Below are 19,205 nucleotides of genomic sequence, written 5' to 3'. Positions count from 1 at the left end.
CAGCTTCATCCAATGGCACAGTAATCCTAGGGGCAGCGTTATCCAATGGCACAGTGATCCTAGGGGCAGCTCTATCCAATGACACAGTGGTCCTAGGGACAGCATTATTCAATGGCACAGTGATCCCAGGGGCAGCTTTATCCAATGGCACAGTGATCCTAGGGGCAGCATTATCCAATGGTGCAGTGATCCTAGAGGCAGCTCTATCCAATGACACAGTGATCCTAGGGACAGCATTATTCAATGGCACAGTGATCCCAGGGGCAGCTTTATCCAATGGCACAATGATCCTAGGGGCAGCTCTATCCAATGACACAGTGATCCTAGGGACAGCATTATTCAATGGCACAATGATCCTAGGGGCAGCTCTATCCAATGACACAGTGATCCCATGGGCAGCTTTATCCAATGGCACAATGATCCTAGGGGCAGCATTATCCAATGGCAGAGTGCTACTAGGGGCAGCCTTACCCAATGGCACAGTGATCCTAGGGCCAGCTTTATCCAGTGGCACAGTGCTACTAGAGGCCGCTTTATCCAATGGTACAGTGATCCTAGGGGCAGCTTTATCCAATGGCACAGTGATCCCGGAGGCAGCTTTATCCAATGGCACAGTGATCCTAGGGGCAGCTTTATCAAATGGCACAGTGATCTCGGGGGGCAGCTTTATCCAATGGCACAGTGATCCCGGAGGCAGCTTCATCCAATGGCACAGTGATCCTAGAGGCAGCTTTATGCAATGGCACAGTGATCCCGGGGGTGGCTTTATCCAATGACCCAGTGATCCCGGGGGCAGCTTTATTCAATGGCACAGTGATCCTAGGGGCAGCTTTATCCAATGGCACAGTGATCCCATGGGCAGCATTATCCAATGGCACAGTGATCCTAGGGGCAACATTATCCTATGGCAGAGTGCTACTAGGGGCAGCATTAGCCTATGGCAGAGTGCTACTAGGGGCTGCTTTATCCAATGGTGCAGTGATCCTAGGGGCAGCACTAACCAATGACACAGTGATCCTAGGGGCAGCATTATCCAATGGCACAGTGATCCTAGGGGCAGCATTATCCAATGGCACAGTGATCCTAGGGGCAGCATTATCCAATGGCACAACGCATGAGCTTTACTTCTACTAGGCATACAGTATTTTGGTGACATTGTTGCTGGCCCTGTATTCTGCAAGGAAATTCTCAATAATGTTTTAAGCTACCCCAATTTTACCAACTTTATGTCTCCTGTATAAGTAGCTTTATAGTTAAGACTTTGAAGAGGGTGGAATGACATACTTTCCGGTGATTTATTAAAGGAAACCAAATGTAATCTAAATGGAGACTGTGCTCACTGTCCCCCATGCATCACCATATCAAATTATAGTCACATTTGTAGCAACAGGAGTACAACAAGAATCCATGGACCCAACTTTTAGATGCAAAATATTGGGGGGACCTCCTCACCCCCCCCCCCTTTTCAGAGAAACACAAAAGAACAAACTCTAGCTTACACATTTTTCCTCATTTGCTAGACAGCACATTTGACAACCATAGGATGTTTCCAAATCTTAGTGATTTTGTAGGCCTGACCCTACTGTCCAGCACCTCCACCCTGGAAAGTGTTCTAGCGCAGCTGAGGCAGGCACACTGTAGATGGCTCTTGAATAAATAGATTCAAACTCTATTCTATATTTTTTTCTGCTTGGAAAACATAGTCCAGCAGCTGGAAATAATTCTGAAGTCCTAAACATTTTTTGAAGGAGAAACCCAGGTTCAGACACAAAGATTTCAGGACCACAAAATGAGGGGAATGTTTTGAAAGTTTATTATTTCATTTATTGTACATTTTCAGTGAACTGATCCGCTCAAAACATCAGAAACACAGCACTTGGAAACAAAACCAAGACGCACAACTTACAAAACGAAAGGACACTTTAGAAAAGGAGGAATGTACGAAGGGACATCAATACTCGAAGAAGGTCCCCCTCCCTTTGAGAGACAATCGTATTCATGGGGTGCCTGAGATATGAGGACCAGAAGGGGCTGGGATATGGACAAGGGGCTCCCAGCCTGGAATGGTGTTAGGGTACCATCGGCCTGGAGATTGAGGAATGGGAATATGTTCCAAGTACACTTTAGGGACCTCTGGAGCAACTCTTTCTCTGGTTCTTGATTGTGTCTTGAAATCCCGCCTTCTTGCTTCTGTTTGAATCTGGGTGGGATTGATGTGATGAGTGGTCCACGGATGGGTATCTTCAGCCTAGCCGGATGGAGTTGGCACAACTGCCCATGGCGGCCTGTGCTCATCGGCCTGCCACGGTTCACCTTGAACCCTGCTCTCATGGCCAGGGTTTACTTTCCCACTCGTCACAGTAGTTTAATGAATTCAAATGCTTTTGCTATTAGGTTGTGTGATGGTTATCACCCACCTATAAATGACCGATCAATATCCTTTTCCGCAAGCCCCGCACAACTTATTGCCAGAGGTGCAAATTGGACTTCCTTTTCTAGGAATTGGCTGAGTTGAAATGGCCAATTTAGCTTTGAGTGAGGGAAAGCCAGGGGTGGGAAATTGGGAGGAACACTGAAGTGAAATGGGAAAGATCCTTTACCACGCAGTCACTATCCCGACTGCGTCGTTAACATGCATTCCTTTACCACACAAGTCGTTACAATGACTTGCTTTAGAGGATGTGTTGTGGACTGGTTTTGGATTCGAAGTCCAACACCTCCCCTACTGTTGCATAGACTGGAGTAGAGTTAGTAAATTATACTATTCCAAAGTCCAGCGCCCCCCTAAGGCAAGTCATTGTAACAACTTGTTCGGTAAAGGATCGCGTGGTAACGTCGCAGTCGAGGTAGAGACTGCTTGGTGTAGGCATGCGTGGTAAATGAATGCGGGGTTCCATCATACATCCAAGTGAAATGAACAATGGATTGTGGAGGAATAGGAATGCCCAGCACATCCATAGATATTGGACTCAGTAGGGATTTTTACAGTTTTGGATGGCTTCTGGAGGTTCAACTGGATAATATCCCATGAACCATTCGTCACGGCAAGCGCAAGAAAACAGCCCTTGTCTCCAGTCGTCTTTAAGGGAAACTGATCTCATACTGTAACACTCATCCTATAATTCCCTCTACTCTGGACCTATGTACATGTATGTCTGAATTCTTTGTTACTGACTTTCTGTAGCATTTGGTCCATTCCCAGTTTCTGCCTTTTTGTAAGATTTTGTGCTTTGCAATATATCTATAATTTAATGACCAATGTCTATGTGCTAATGCACCCTGTGCTCTCTCTGGAATATCAAGTAATATAATAAGTCTGCATTAAGTGAAAAAACCTTGCCTTAGGCATGGATTATTTGGCTAATCTCTCTGAGAGATCAGGGAACTATGAGTAATCTGTTTATGGACCCACCACCCCTCCCTCCATGAAATGACCAGAGCTGCATTTCTCTCAGAAGATGGGACCAGATTATGGAGAAGGAGACAGTCCATCTAAAAGGGGGGGAACAGGAGGTCAGGAGAGGGAAGGAATGTGTTACTAAGAGAAGACATCTCTTTTGATGTGTTTGGAAACTAGACGACATGAACATGGACTGTGATACAGGAGTTAGACCCCGTCGTCCCCTGAAGAGGCATGACCTGGTTAGGAGCCAAGAAAGATACCGACAAGGCGGGGGACCGTAATACAGACAGGTGGTGCCTCCCCTAGCAAGACCTTAGGAACCCAGAGACGAAAGGGCAGGATATTTCATTGTACTAGAATACAGCCCTCAGTCATGGTGTAGCATTGATCAGGCAACCGTAGGGTGAAATCTCCCTTTACTGCATAGTCAAGCAATAAAATCTGGTCCTGCTGGTAATTCCAGAATGGCCAAAACTGAGTAAAATACAGCCTCTCATTTAGAAATACTCTATGCATCTCTCATCCGTCTCCCTGTTAAAGAGCCGTTACCAGTTCAGTGACATTGAAACGGCCAATTTATTAAAACGGCAATCGCGGAATGTACTTGTATTGTCACCGCTCCCAAAATGGCAGCGTAAACACCGGCGAGCATATGGCAGTGTTCTTTTTAGAAGAATTCTTGGTTAACGTCAGACATCAGGTGCATCTGTGAAGGCAGAACTTTTGCCTATCCGTGAAGGACACCTTTCTATGACTAGATAAGTAAAAAGACCCTTTATCCCCACTGAAGTGTGGTAAACCGGGCACCTGTGATTAAGGTATCTGCACAGTGGTCACAGATTTAGGGTTTCTTCCAAATGCCCTTCCTCTAGATCTCTTGTACACAACCTACACCTATCTCATTTCCCTCATCTACCTCAACAACCAAAAAGGTGCAGAATGGCCGCCATCTTATCATCAGTTGCTGCTTTGAAATTGACTGCTAAATCCCACCTGTGGGCTTTGTGAATTCAAAATGGCTGCCTCAAATGTTTCCTTTCTCCGAGTCATGGCTGCTCTTTACTTTAAGTCTCGTGGTCTAACAGTCATTTGGATGTCAAGCTGTGGTAAAATGCAAAGCTCTTCAGAGAGGCTGAGGGGGCCAACTGAGAAAGAAAATCAGTTATAAAAAAAAGGAAAAAAATACATTTCGTGATAAGGCGCAAATGTATCACAACAACTGGAAGAAAAGACAGGAAGGAAGGTGCGCAGGGCTGGATAGGAAGTGACATCACAGGAGAGGGAAGAACATCGTACCAACGAAGGGAGGTTCCGGCAGGAGAGTTGCACGAGTTTTCAAGTGAAAAAGTAGACTGGAGGCCAAGCAAAGAGAGAAAAGAGAAGGACAGAGAGAAAAAAAAACTTTACAAACATGACTAACATCCTCCACAGCCACACAATTCCATATTTTCCACCCTCCAGGCACCCTCTCCCCCAAAGCTCTCTCTGCCTTACACTGAATGGGAACCTCAACACACCTCCGCCCTCAGAACCCCTTCGGGCTTACGCAGAACGGTGCTGTGTTCTCCCTTCCACAATACAACATCTTGTGTCCCACCCAGGTGGGGGGGGGGCTCCATCCTCACCACAGAGATCCCCTCCTCCAACATTAGACCTTGGAAACCCTCAATAGTGCTTCATCCACTCCCACGTCTACACCAGAAGAGGCCGATGTAGGGTGGGCCGCCATGCTGCTCGCAAAAGAGATCCCACTTTCCCATAGTAGAGGGGGCAGCTCCACCCTTTAAGTCCCAGAATGCTTCACAGTGATCCCGCCCAGTTCCACACCAGAACTCACGGTATCCCCCATGCGCGGTGGCTGCATCCATTCTTCTCCCCATAGAAATCCCTCTTTCCCAACTTTTCTCCACCTTTCAAATCCAGACTCCATGTCTCAGACTGGAGGGTGCTTTGGTCCCTCCCACGTCCACATAAGAAAGTCCTCTCTTCCGCAAGGCGGTTGGGTGTCTCCATCATTCTCACCATAGCCACCCCCCTTCCCCAACTTATCTCCACCTACAAATCCAGAACCCACGCCTTGTCCCTCCTGGGGTCCTGTTATACTCACTTATGATGATGATAAGGACTATGGCGCAGATGGCTCCCAGCATGATCATCATCTGGAAGAGAACAAAGAGTTTCTGAGATTGTTGGAGTAACCAAGAGGCAAGAAGCAAGCAACAGGCCAGTTCCCCCAAGCAATAACCAGCGAGCTTGAGTTCATACCCAAGGACAGGCTTCAAGCCGCAGATGCTCACCACAGAACAATCCCAGATTCAACCTAGGAATCCGGAAGCTGTAACAAGAACCCACCATGCTCCCCAGCCTCTCCTATGCTCCAGGACAGGAAGGTGCAAAGCAGGCCTCCCAGCATGCACCGGGGAAGTGAAACTAAGCCAGAGTCCCTCCAACCACTGCCAACATTTTTAGGCCACTTTGTATTTTTGGGCACGCTTGCCTCATGTCGTTCAAAAGCTTGGGGCAGAAACCGCACTTCTTAGCACAAATAAATGACAACCAAACTCCAGTGCTCAAAATGGACACTTCAGCTCTGTTTCATTTGCCTTTTATTCCTTGCAGCTAGTCAGGTAAAATAGGTCTCTAGGTTTTAAGTGGCTTTATTTAGCTGCAGGTCTTTGGAAACAGCTTTGTCTGCCAGCATTTAGCTTTTGCTTAATTTGTGCAGGACCCTTCCCAGGTCACAGTTCTTGCACCCTCTACAGCTTTGCCACAGCAGAGGGATAATGGCTAGATGGAGTACTATTGAGCCACAGGAAGGGGTACAAATCAACACACACATGTTCTTATGAGAGACTCTTGAAGATGAGATAGCAACACAACAGCAATATTAGGTTAACAGCAAATCAAATAGTTAATGAATTATATTTTATGTGTAGACAGTGCTGTTTATTCAGTAGGGACTGCTCAAGACAGGACAGACTACAACCCCCATAACCCATTGTGACAAAATAAATTGCAACACTATCAAAAGGCCACTTTCTTACGTTTAACCCTACGTGATGCTTAAGCCACCACTGCACTTGTGGGACGAGGGCCTACTATTCTGTCACCTCCAAATACACCAGAGATTAAACAAGCATGCAAAGCACAAGGTTAAGGTGTTCATTCTTATGGCAATAGTTGTAGTCTGAGATCAGGTGTGAATGCTGAAGCACTGTGGAAACCAAAAGGGAAGGCAAGGGAGATCCTGTTGCTTGCATTGTCGTCAGTTACTAATTTCTCTGCAGAAAGGGCCAAGGGAACCTATACCGTGGTAGAACTGTGGGACTGTGTGTGTGTGTGTGAGGGACATCCACTTGGATGCAGAGCAATATACCTCTGAGGAAGATAGCAAGTGGCTGAGACGTGCCTGCCCCAGATGGGAAGCGAGTGAGGTGCTCATGTGAGGGGATAACAGACAGGAGATGTTCATGTGATGAGAAGCAGCCACTGTGTGCTTGGTAGGAGCTACACAGATAAAGATTACCTGCAAGAGAGTGGAACCAACTGAGGTGTCACTGCCCATAATTGGGCTGCCTTTATATACCAAAGACTGAAAGTGACCTGGATGGGCATGTGAGGAGATGTTGGGCAGAACACACCTACCAGAGCTGAGAATTGGCAGGAGTGTACATGGACACACCTAACCAAGATGAGAGGTGTCTTATCTGTGTATAGATTGGGCTGTCAGACAAGGCATCCCTCACAGAGATGGGAAGCACCTGAGGTGTGTATGAGAAGGAATGACACCTCTTGCAGAAGTGGTTGCAATCAGAATGTGAGATACATGGATCAGTGTGCTACAAACAAGAGGAAACCTCCAGGGAGGTGCCTGTGTCCTCACCTTGCAGTTCTTCCACCAGTATTTCCTTTTGAGTTTTCCAGCACTGCTTTCGAATTGGGAAGCCCCAGCCTGTAACGCGTCAGCCCGGTCATCCAGCTCCGACAGCTTCTGGTCCCTCTCTAGCACCTTGTCCACATTGACCCTCATAATGTCCACCACCTGTGGAGGAAAAGCAAGATGAGACAATTGGGAGAGAAATTTATGGAAGTGAGAGAGAGAGAGAGACAGAAGAAAGCAGTAGGTGAGACCTGAAGAAGGGCAGAAATATACTGAAAAGATGAAAAGGACACCAAGGAAGCGTGGCGCTCAGAGGCTGAAACGGGGGCAAAAAGCAAGAAGGTAAGAAGGGAATCAAAGGCAGACAGAGGTGGTTGTTGTGTAAGGTCCCTCATTGTATCTGGAACATCTTGCCTCCAGTGTGTGCACTATGTCTGACCTTGTGGCTTCACTGATCAGTTGACTTAAACCTTGAGCCCACAGAAAGGTTCTCCACATGAATTATGTAATTGCACCTGCTAGTATAGTTACACACTCCACTAGACTGTAGAGACATGTAAATTGAATCCCCATCTCTAGTTGAGGGTTATTCCTGCCTCTTCTCACCCTCCCACGGTGAGTCTGACGCTTGATGGGAGATGGTAGTTGATAGGGAAGGCATGTCTTTAACCTATTGGCTCTTGTGCAAATCAGATAAGTCTATTATGCGTATGATCCATATGGACTTTCCATTCAAATGTGGTCCTGCTCTGAGTTTGCCTGCTCCTGCGTTCTAAGAGATCATGCTTTGCACTCCAAATCGTTTTTCTATGCCTGGACTTTGGTTCCTAGCACACACACCCCGAAGCCTGCCAAGCAACAGGACGCGGTCACCATTGAGCAGTGTTGGACACAGGACTTCGCCACTTCATGTGGATTTTAGAAGAACCAGGAAGATACGCTTGAGGAATCTTGAAAAAGGAGCATCTGTGATATGTGGACTAATTTCAAATCCCAAATCATTTGGGGCCAGATGTACGACCAATTTTAGCATGAGCAAATGGGTTAGCGACCCGTTTGCGCATGCTAAAAGTGGAATGGCTATGTTCTAACACAGTTTTGAGAGTTGCAAATGAATAGCAACTAGCAAAAAAGTGTTTAGAGACTCGCTATTTGGAAGGGGCGTTCCCTTCCAAATAACGACTCTCTAACCCATGTATGACTGTTTTGCGACCACAAATGCGATCACAAAACACTCACAAATGACCACCCTCTTCAAGAGGGTGGTAATGAAGTTGCAAATGGGAAGGGGTCCCCAGGGTACACCTTCCCCATTGTGACAGGCTCTGAAAATATTTTTTAAGGCCAGGCAGTGGTCCCAGGGACCACTACTTGCACTTAAAATATGAAACAGAAACGTTTCATTTTTTTTTTTAAATGCATCCCGGTTTCCTTTAAGGAAAACGAGCTGCATTAAAAAAATGCTTTATTTGAAGGCAGTCCCAGACATGGTGGTCTGCTGAGCCCAGCAGGCCACCATACATGGGAGGGCCTGCCAATCCCAATCGGCTTGCAAATTGCGAGAGGCGCATTAATATTCATGAGCCTCGCAATTTGCGACCCAGTTGGGTATCGTAAACAGTGTTAAACACACTGTTGTACATCCACTTTTGCGACTCGCAAATGCGACTCGGAATTGTGATGCAATTTGCGAGTCGCAAAATTGCTGGTCGTACATCTGGCCCTTGGTGCTATCTCTCTGCACCCTCCACTTTCTGTGATGAAGTTTGTGGAAAATAGATTTTGGCTCATTTGGGCTCCCCTCTGAATTGCCACGGTGACATCCACCAGGAAGGGACCTGGTTTCTCCACCAGTATCTACAAAGTACAATAAATATTGGCATGCCTCAACCAGTATTTCAGATCCCTAGTAAGTTTGGAAAAATCTCTATGCACTTGTATAGAAAGTTGTTGACCAGTTCAGGTCAATGTGTTACTGCCCCTACTCTGCTAAGATTCGGCTTAGATCAGTAGGATCATACCAGGATCTGAATAGCTTGGGGAAAAAGAAGTGGAGGACCGCTACGCCTGCATAGACCCTTTTCCTTTATACAATGGGACCGAGGCTCGCTGACACACACCTTCTCTGAAGGCCTACTCAAGAATAAAACACCTGTCCAAGATTGGAGAAACATCTATCCAATTCTCCCCTGAAGCAAGATCCTTCAATCAGGACAGAGGTCTACAGAGGAGCCTACAGCTGAGTATGTCTATGTGTGACCAGCCCAGCAGTTCAGTCTCCTCAAACACCCGCCTCTTACAGTGAGTGTGACTGTTGTTTGTATAATGAAAAATCCACTTCTGAATTTTCACTCCTCCTCCTCCACCGAATGATAATATCTGGGCTTCGAAGAGCCCTTCCATCCACTGTCCACCTGCCACAAAGGAACACATGGGTAACTACAGTTGCAAGTGAGCTTTTCTGGGTGTGTCCTATTTCAAGACAAGGCCCATGAACTTTCTGAACACTAAAAAAGATAAATTTAATCAACCCTTGCACAGGACTTGAGATTACTTTTGTCCAAGTTTTTTTTAATACATAGAGAAATTCAATCTTCTCCACTGAGGTGTACATCACATTCCCAGCCACTTTTCTAGGTCCATATTCTCCAATTGACTATATCCCAAAATCTCCTGCTACTGACACCAGCATGATTAACGCGCATTGATTCATGTGTGATCTATGAGAAAGCATGGCATGAAATTACTGATCTACCCAGAAGTTCTTCTGCTTATGGAGATCTGACTCAGTGTGCACTCAAGTCCAGTTCTCTACTTATTTCAGAAGGAATCTACCCCAGCTGCTCCATCTCTATACTGAAAAGATTTTTCCTACTTCAGTGAGTGGATTGCTGTCCTCGGCACAACTTTTACCATATCTTCAAGCCTTGTCAGTGAATGCCGACCGCCCAGTTGCAGAGCAGCAAACTGGTGACTTCAATTCATGCATCTACAATTCCGATAACAATGTTGCCCAAGACGTTGTGCTCTGTCTTGAAAACCCTCCTCAATCCAAGGCAATCACTTTGTCACTTGTTGTAGCAGAGCTATGAGCCGGCCAAATTGCAGCCCTGTCCACCATTTTTATAGTTTTTTCCAGGAATTGGTCTATGGCCCCCATTGATATTGCCAGAGAGTCTTCGCACAATCTACCTCAAACCAACCTTGGTTTCACCAATATTTACTCAATCTTTTCATCTGGCGTCTTAATGTTTTTGAGAAACGTTCTACCATGCAAAAGTAATCTAAGATCTCACAGCAAATCTGGTTTCCCCCATAATGGCAGTCTTTAAAACAGTAACACCATCTAAAAAACCTTTATGTGGGAGAAGCTGTAGCAGAAAGCTCAAAGAGATCTAAAAATTCAAACTGAGAATCTTTGTGGCTGAATGCCAAGTTGCCCAGGAGTCCTACTTGTCAAACTCCTCTACTACGGTTAACAAAAATAAATATTTACTATTGTGAGTTATCTCTTCAACCCACCACTGTGCCATAATCTCCAGATCTTTGCTACCTGAAATAATCTGTGTCAATGTATCTCTCACTTTTTGGGGACAAAAGTCAATAATATTGAGAAACACATCTGCCCTTTGGTTTCCCCCGCCTGTGAGTCTTCTTTGTGCAGACATTGACCTGTTGCCTGAAGGAAAACCAAGTCTCTACAACTTGGAACACATTATAATCTAGCTCTCTGCTTAACCAGCCCCTGAGCTCTGCTCTTCTATTCCAGGATCTTACTGCCTTTTGGAATGCTTCTCAAACCTCTGGAATAGTTCCCAAAGAATGTAAGTCTACTTTGGTCAGTCTGCTCATAAACAAATCTAATCTTGACCTGTCCGACCAGTGTAACTTTATGTTCATCTCTCTGGAGTATGTGGCCTCTAAGGTTTTGGAAGCCAAACAATCGACTGACCTCTATGGCTTCTTTGAAAACATAGCACCTTTTTGATGAGCTTTCAACCTCATATTGAAATGGAATCAATACAGGTGATGGTAAACGATGAGATGCTGTCGGTGCTGTGCATTGATCCTTCTTGGTTCACACCATCAGCAATGCATTCCTTCTCAGCTGTTTTTCTGCCACTGTGTCCTTGGCACTATCTTAGAGTGGTTTGAATCCCTCATTTAACACGTGGAGGCCCTCTCGATTCTACCTTCAGACTCACGATGTTTACTTGTGAAGCACCTCAGGATTCCTCGCTGTTACCCAGCCTCTTCAGTCTGTACATTAACCTCATCGCTGCTTGAGAGTTTCCCCTGCTGTGCTGGACAGCAATAAAAACGGGTGTGGTCATGACGAGCTCAGCTCGTCATGAGCACCTGAGAGGTATATGCCATGACGAGCTGAGCTCGTCATAAGCATGGAAGGGGTTAAGCCAATTTGTTCTCTTTTCCAGTCCATGACTTCAATCTTATGCTGATGCGCCATGGTCCCAATCTGTTTGGCCAATGATATGTATGTTATGGCAGACAGAGAGTTTTTAACACTGAGTGCTGATGGCGCATGACTCGATGGCCAGCAATTGGCTGCAGCTCCACACGGACAAGAACAAAGATGTGCTATTTAGAGACAGTGAGGAACTCTGCAGCAACATTTGTTGGCTGGAGGATCTTGGAATGTATCCAATACCTGTGATGGTAGCAAGGAATCTTAGGGTTAAGTTAGCTATCAACCTGTTCACAGGCCCAGCATTTGCAGCTTCTAGGGAAGATCTCACTGCCTCACAAAGTGAAGGAGTATTACCTTGTCACAGCCCTAGTGAGGTTATGATCTCACTACCGCAATTATTTCTCCCAGATATGTCTAGGTAGCTTGTGCACCAGTTCCAGATGCTGGTGTTCCAGAATGCCACTGTCAGCCTCATTCTGGGACCAGAAAATCTGATTATGCTTCTCCTCTGACCCAACCGCTCCTCTGGCTCCCAGTCCAAAACTATTTGTATCATCCACAACATGATCCTCGGCATGTACCCAACTGTTCCAAAAAGTAAGAATTTGGGGATAAGATGATGCGTATTCAGTACTTTGCTAGGTCAGGCAAGGTTGTCATGCCAGATATAGTCTAGTCCGCGAGGGAGCTAAGCATACTCTGGGCAGGTTCCCACACTGTGAAACTCTCTTATCATGTCGCCTCGGCTCATAGTCGGCCATCTTAGATTCTAAGAAAAAGGGTTTTCAAAAGGCTAGCCTTTGTCTGCCTCTGTCCACCTCTGTCTGTGTCTGTGGCCAGTGTTAACCATCCAGCAGAGAGGTGCAACCACTTTGGAAATGTCACACCTATCCTAACCCCTTTTAATTACCAGGTTTCTTGCTGGGCTGTGAATGATTGTAAGCATCTGTCTCTGGATGCTGAGTAAAGTGGCTACCCTTCACCCTATAAAAGCCGAAAGAGAGTGTGGGGAAAACAAGTAGAGTGAATGATAGGAAAGGGAGAAAACTCTGTAGCAAGAAATGGGTAAGAGGATTTCAAGAGGCAGAGGTAAAGTGGAAGCAAAGGAGAAATCATAAGGGGAAATTTAAAGAAGGCAAGTTGTAAGGAGATTGGTTATAGATTAAGACAATTGAAACAGTGGCAGAGATGTGACTAGTTGACCAAGATGGAGGAAGAGGAAGTCTGAATAACTTCTCAGGGTGAACTGACTGTACCCTCCACTACAAGGACACGATGCAGGGTGTCGGTGGTAACACTCACCTCTCCCACTTGGGCCTGTGTTTGCTGCAATCGCCTGTTACTGGTCAGGTTTGGAGGAGGTCCTGTCGGTGGCCCTGAAGGAGCATCAGGACCGCCGGATGCTGGAGCGGGAGCAGACCTGTGGAAAAAATTATACGGTCAACAATAAATCATTGAAACCATCTAAATTGTAATTGCATTTATATCGATCTTACTACCCCTGAGGAGGCGGTGAAGTGCTTTTGTGGTGAGTAGCAAGCTACTCCGAAACCCAAAAAGGATTAGTGGTGAATTCATATAGGGAGATATGAAGATAATTTGAGCGGGGGACATATGAATTTGTCATTTAGATTGAAAAAGGATAATGGAGGGATATCAGTGGGAAGGGTTCGCATTTATATAGCGCTTGCTACCCCTGATGAGGTGTTGAAGTGCTTTTCGGCGGGCAGCACACTACTCCGGAACCCAAACAGGATTAGTAGGGAATTAGTATAGGGAAATATCAAATTAATTTGAATGGTGGACAAGTGAGTCTGTTAGTTGGATTGAAAGCGATCGTTGAGGGTGAACAACGTTTACAACAACATTTTTACAACGCACTACCATTACAACGCAGGCATTACCACGCATACCATTACAACGCATTGCGCTGGGGGGCGCTCTAGGATAGGAAATAAGTTTAATTTTCTATCCAACACCTTCCCTAGTGTCCATGGGGACTGGAGTTGGAATAGAAAAGTATACTTACCACTATCCAGCACCTCTAAGCGCTATGCGTTGTAAAGGTTTGTGATGTAAAAACCGCGTTGTAAAGGTATGCGTGGTAAAAGTATGCGTTGTAACGTCATACATCCATAGTTGAGGGATAGAAGAGAGAAGGGTCTAGAAAGTGTTTTTGGCTGATCATATCAGTAAGAGGACATTTGGGATGAGTAAAAAGGGAGGTGGAGGGGGATGAGTCAGAGGAAAGGGTTTAAAAAGGCTTGTTTGGGAGATCTGAGTAGTAAAAGAAGTTTGAGATGATGCAAGGAGGAGTAGAGGAGGGAAGAGTCTAGGAAGGGTTATTTTGGGGATTAATTTACCACTAATCCTTTATGGGTTTGGGATTAGCGTGCTACTCACCGAAAAAGCGCTTTGACGCCTTGTCAGGGGTAGTAAGCGCTATTTAAATGCAATTACAATACAATACAATTAAATATAAGTAGAATGGGGATTGGGATGTGTCAGAGAGTTAATGTAGAGGATTTATTGAGAGAGGCATAGGGTAAGAACTATGGTAGTGCATTGGAAAGTAGAATGAGGTTTGGGATGAGTCAGGGAGTGGAGGTACAAGATATATTGAGAGAGGTATAAGGTGAGATAGAGGGTACTTCGTTTGAGATGCTGAATTAGAAGTAAAGTAATACATATAAAGATATATAAGTAAATGGAAAGTATTTATGTATATGGAAGGTAATTTATGTAGATTTAAGTTGTATTCAATAAACTCAGATTTTCAAGTGTTGCTGGATTTAATGTATTATTAATTCTTTTTTGTAATTCAATAATGAAGCAATTTGAGATAGTTAGGCTAAAAATGTACTTAATAATGCAGTGACCTATATACATGTTAAACATAGAATAATATAACCATTAGTAAGTAAGTAAGTAAATATTTATTGTACAAGTTAATATAAAACCTTTACAAAAAAGGAGATTGCTCAAGTCAAAAAAATTCATAAAGATAGTGCACTACAATTTCATCATTTATGCAAACATTAAAAGAGGAAAGAACTATGGGAGGATTTGACCTGGCCCAATTATTCCTTTTCAGATTGGTTGAGCCTTCCTCCGATAGAATAATATAACCATAATTAATATGTTCATTTGTTAAGCAGAACTAACGAATATCTATATATTAATAAATATAATTATTATAGATGTTTCTAAAAAGCAATACACAGACACGGACAAGAACTGAAAGGCATACATCCCATTACATGGTTTCTCAGCCACTTATCGCAGCTATGAAATGGCCGCCTGGTGGGCAAGCTTTCTTCCCTATCTTATATTGGTTTGTTAGCGGCAGACCTTCGATCTGAATGTCTTTTGTCAGAGGAGAGGCATGAAGCGTGCACCAAGTGTTCAACGCTCCCTACCTTTTATAGAGTGAGGTAGCCCCATCTGTATTAATCAGGGGCCCAGGTGGGAATGGTGTCATATTGCGACACCAGCAGGGATGTCATCTGGCCCCTGTGCCACATTACTTCTGCTGTTTGTATGTGTCATCATTATGTGCAATTGCACATACTGTCAACAAGGGTTCTCAGGGATCTCTTCAGCCCCTCTCACTTTTGGCAGTACCTGTTAGCTATGACAGGGACCCAGGATGGGGGATTACAGAGCTCTTACATGGCTGTAAAGAGAAACACGCACCATCTACACATAGGTCCTCATTTAGAAGGCAGTTGCACCACTGGTGAGTTACCTTTTTGTAAAACTGGGAATGCATCAGAACCCTACACCTCCCCAGGGAAGGCATAGGAGTGAAGGAACGAGGAAACATACTTTTATTTCTCCATGTTTTGTTCCACTTTCTATGTGTGCTGCAGTTGGAGCACGCGTAGAAAGAGGAACATGCCATCAACTATTTTTTTGTGCAGGAAACAACACAGTTACATTTCACATGGATGAGTTATAAGCAAATTTGAAAAGGTGAGTGAATTATAGACAGCTGCTATCACAGACAAAAAGAGAAACAGAGTGTGACTCTGTGCACCTGCACGTGACATCTTTCTCCCAGAAGACCAGCAGAGCTCAGCCAGAAAGTTAATCCCAGGTTTGGTCGCAGCTGCACCCAGCTGGCCCTTCACTCGCAAAAAAGGGCCAATGCAGCACTCAGTGAAGCCGACCGGCAGCCAACATAGGCAATGAACTTGAGCCACAGAGTCAACTCTTGTTGACTCCACCCAACCTGGGAATGGCATCACTCAAAGTCAACAAGGCTCTGGATGTCGCTGCGCTGTGAAGAGCGGAATAAAAAATGTCTGAAGCTTTTATGAGGTCTGGGGTAGGATCTTCTGAGGAGCCCCTATCAGGGTGAAACTGGTCTTGGGTTGCTTGTGTTCTGGTACAGAAAGGCTTTGGCTTGGGCAGTTCAGGCTGGACTGCTCCTACTGGAGCAGGGTCAAGTCATATGGATGTGTCTAATCTCATGTGGCATGGTTGGCTAAAGAACGATGGGGTGGAATGCTACACCGAGCGGTTCTCATTGGTTAGAGTTCTTGCGATCATTGCTTTCATCACCTTCTAGGGTTTGATACATATTACTGGATCAAAACACAGACTAGGTCAGTGGAGGGCACTCTGAACTATGCACCACTGCTCACTGACATACTGTCTTATAATACTGTGGTGAAAAATATGCACATTGCATTCGCATTTTTCACATTTAATAGCATATGCCTTGTATTATCTGCTGTGTAATGAAAATAAAAAAATTAGAGTTTTAAGCTTGTGCTTTCTCGCCCTAGGGATAGACGTCGACTCACAAAAAGACCCGCAGTGCCGGAAGTGATGACATGCACCCTTTAGTCCTGAAGACATCAACGGGTTGACCCTTGTACCAAATTCAGCTACATAATACCCTCTTGTCTATTGCTGAAGGACAGGGATGGAGTGATAAATACAAGTCAAATGTACTTTCGGCTCTGGCTACTGCATACATGGCGTCTGAGACTAGGGATCGCAAGGGAAGTGCAGAGGTTCCAAAGAAGAATCTAGGGGTAGTAGCTGCTATCCCTGTTTACCCGTAGTTTAAGTTCATAGCCAAAATGATTGGTTTCTTCTCTTTTCAGCTCAGTCAAACCTTCTTCAACAAGTAGCGATTCTATCAATAAGAAACAGTGAAAACAGTAACAACACTTATACAGGCACTGGCAAAACCTATCAGTTTGATGTGGAGTGCCAGCTTTTTGTCTTTGTCAATGCTTGTTTTCTTTTATCATGGCTTTTGCAAAACTTGATTCACGGTGAAGCTACTGTGCTCTCGTTCGAGCAGAAAGAAGAAGGGTAAAAGTAACAATATTTTTTGGCCTTGAAATGTACACGTTGCCATAATAATCCCCCACACTGAAGGGAACTACCTTGTGTGTGGATATGCTCCATGTGCAAGGCCGGCTCCTCTGTTGAGGTTGAGGAGGGTTCCTTCCCCCTGAAGCGAGCGCAGCAGGTATACACAGAATAATAAAATAGTCATTACCATTGTATTATTCTGTGTGCTGCCGGCCGCACTAGCACAACCGAGATGGTGGGGGAGGGCAGACAGATTCCTGCATATGTCTACAGTCGGCCAATCTGTCATGTGCCCTTTAGAGCCTGCAATCCCAGCAATCCCAGTGCCGTAAAACAGCTGAGGGATTGAAGATACAGGTCCCCAGCCTCCAACAAAGTGCTGAGTTAGCCTGCTCCAACCAATCCTGAAGCTGCTTTCAGCAGCTCCAGGATTGGTTGGATTGATATGCAGGAAGTAAACCACCTTCCTTCCTGCTCGTCGTCATCGTCGGGAGAGAGGAGGAAGGCAACATATTGGTGAGTTTTGCGGCATGCAGCGTCCCACTCATTTTCACAGTTGCTAGCCGCCCCTGTCCATATGAAATGGCAGAATGGCATCGCATACAGTGAAGTAAGCCACTGATTGTAATGAACTGTTGCGGTGGGCAGAATCTAAATGTGAATGACACAACAGCAGAACAATGAGTGAACGGGGTTGGCCGAAAGTCTCTATAAGTAAGTATATTATACATGTCATTTTAGTAAAATCAAAAGACATTGCCTAACATCAGACTTAAGCCCTCCCATGCTGATGACGAGCTCAGCTCGTCATCAGCCACGGTGCTCGTGTGCTGATGACGAGCTGAGCTCGTCATGGCCGTTAGAACGCTCACACGCGGGGATAATTCCTGCTGTGCTGAGCGTTCTAAGGAACGGGCGTGGCCGTGACGAGCTCAGCTCGTCATCAGCACACGAGCACTGTGGCTGATGACAAGCTGAGCTCATCATCAGCACCGGGGCGCTCTGCGAGCCCCCCAGCACAGCGGGGGAATTACCCCCGCAGAGAAGGGGTTACAATGCATATTACTTTATTATTGGAGCGATAATCCCGGCAATCATATGTATCACTCTTGTGAAAGTCTGTCTCTCCATGGCCTGGCCTTCACTTTATCCTCTCACCTTAACACACATGCCAACCATCCCGATTCAGGTGGAAGACTACCGATTTCAAGGCTCGTCTCCCGCCTCCTGATTCCTGCATGCAAAAACCCGATTCATTAAAGGGCTTTAGCTAACAGGGACTGGTTCTGTGTGACTTGCAGCATGCACTGCCAGTAACCTGCTCCTCCAGGCCAGTGCAGAACATTTTTATCACGCTTTCTCTGCCTTCCATAGCGCTTTCTCTGTGCACCTGACAGATGAGTAGAAAAATATATTTGCATTTCTAATATCCGATCCAGCAGCAGCAGACGTGCAAGTCCCATACATGACAATAACCTGATTCAAGCCTCAATAGAAGTCAATGGTGGAAATACATTCTCCCAATAATTTCTTGGAAATCTCCCACTTTTCTCTTATAAAATGTTGGCATGTATGCCTTCAGTAAACTAAATGGTCAATATTTTGCACCGACCATCCTAAATATGTGCAATGTATATCAATAGAAAGTTAAAACTGGGAGGCATTTCAATGTCAGAGGACACTGGAGCATATTATCAAGGGATTTATCTCTGCTTTTTTGGCTTCAAAAGTCAAGAAAGCGGAGATAAAATTATCTCCCTATCAGCAACAGGGTGCTAACACGCAAATTCGCATGTTAGCACCCTTTTTCTCTATGCTTCCCCTTGCGTCTCTGAGATGCAAAGGGGGCGTTCCAGAGAAAAATAATAGGAGAAATGTTGTTAAGCGACCTATTTTTCTCTGGAACGCCCCCTTTGCATCTCATTAGAGATGCAAGGGGAAGCGTAGAGAAAAAGGGTGCTAACATGCGAATTTGCGTGTTAGCAACCTGTTGCTGATAGGGAGATAATTTTATCTCCGCTTTCTTGGCTTTTAAAGCCAAAAAAGCGGAGATGAATCCCTTGATAATATGCCCCTAAGTGTTTTTAGGGCGGTGTTAATGTTTTCCCCATACAAATGACAACAGTATTGGGTGGTGAGAGGTTGCTGTCATTCTCTGG

General features: G+C 45.2%; 1 protein-coding gene across 1 annotated transcript in view; it reads right to left on the bottom strand.

Moving 5' to 3' along the window:
* Positions 1–1,790: 1,790 nt before the first annotated feature.
* VAMP1 (vesicle associated membrane protein 1) overlaps positions 1,791–19,205 on the bottom strand; it is a 99,092-nt gene continuing 81,677 nt past the window's right edge. Inside the window, exons 2-5 of the mRNA XM_078651572.1 lie at positions 13,015–13,132; positions 7,287–7,445; positions 5,511–5,562; positions 1,791–4,755 (exon numbers count right to left, since the gene is read on the bottom strand). Coding sequence (XP_078507698.1) covers positions 4,739–4,755; positions 5,511–5,562; positions 7,287–7,445; positions 13,015–13,132 — 346 coding nt within the window. The 3' untranslated portion in view covers positions 1,791–4,738. The remainder of the gene's footprint in view (positions 4,756–5,510; positions 5,563–7,286; positions 7,446–13,014; positions 13,133–19,205) is intronic.

The sequence above is a fragment of the Lissotriton helveticus genome, chromosome 7 (assembly GCF_964261635.1).
Source record: "Lissotriton helveticus chromosome 7, aLisHel1.1, whole genome shotgun sequence".
NCBI classification, from domain to species: Eukaryota; Metazoa; Chordata; class Amphibia; order Caudata; family Salamandridae; genus Lissotriton; species Lissotriton helveticus.
This window is presented reverse-complemented; position numbering and strand designations above follow the sequence as displayed.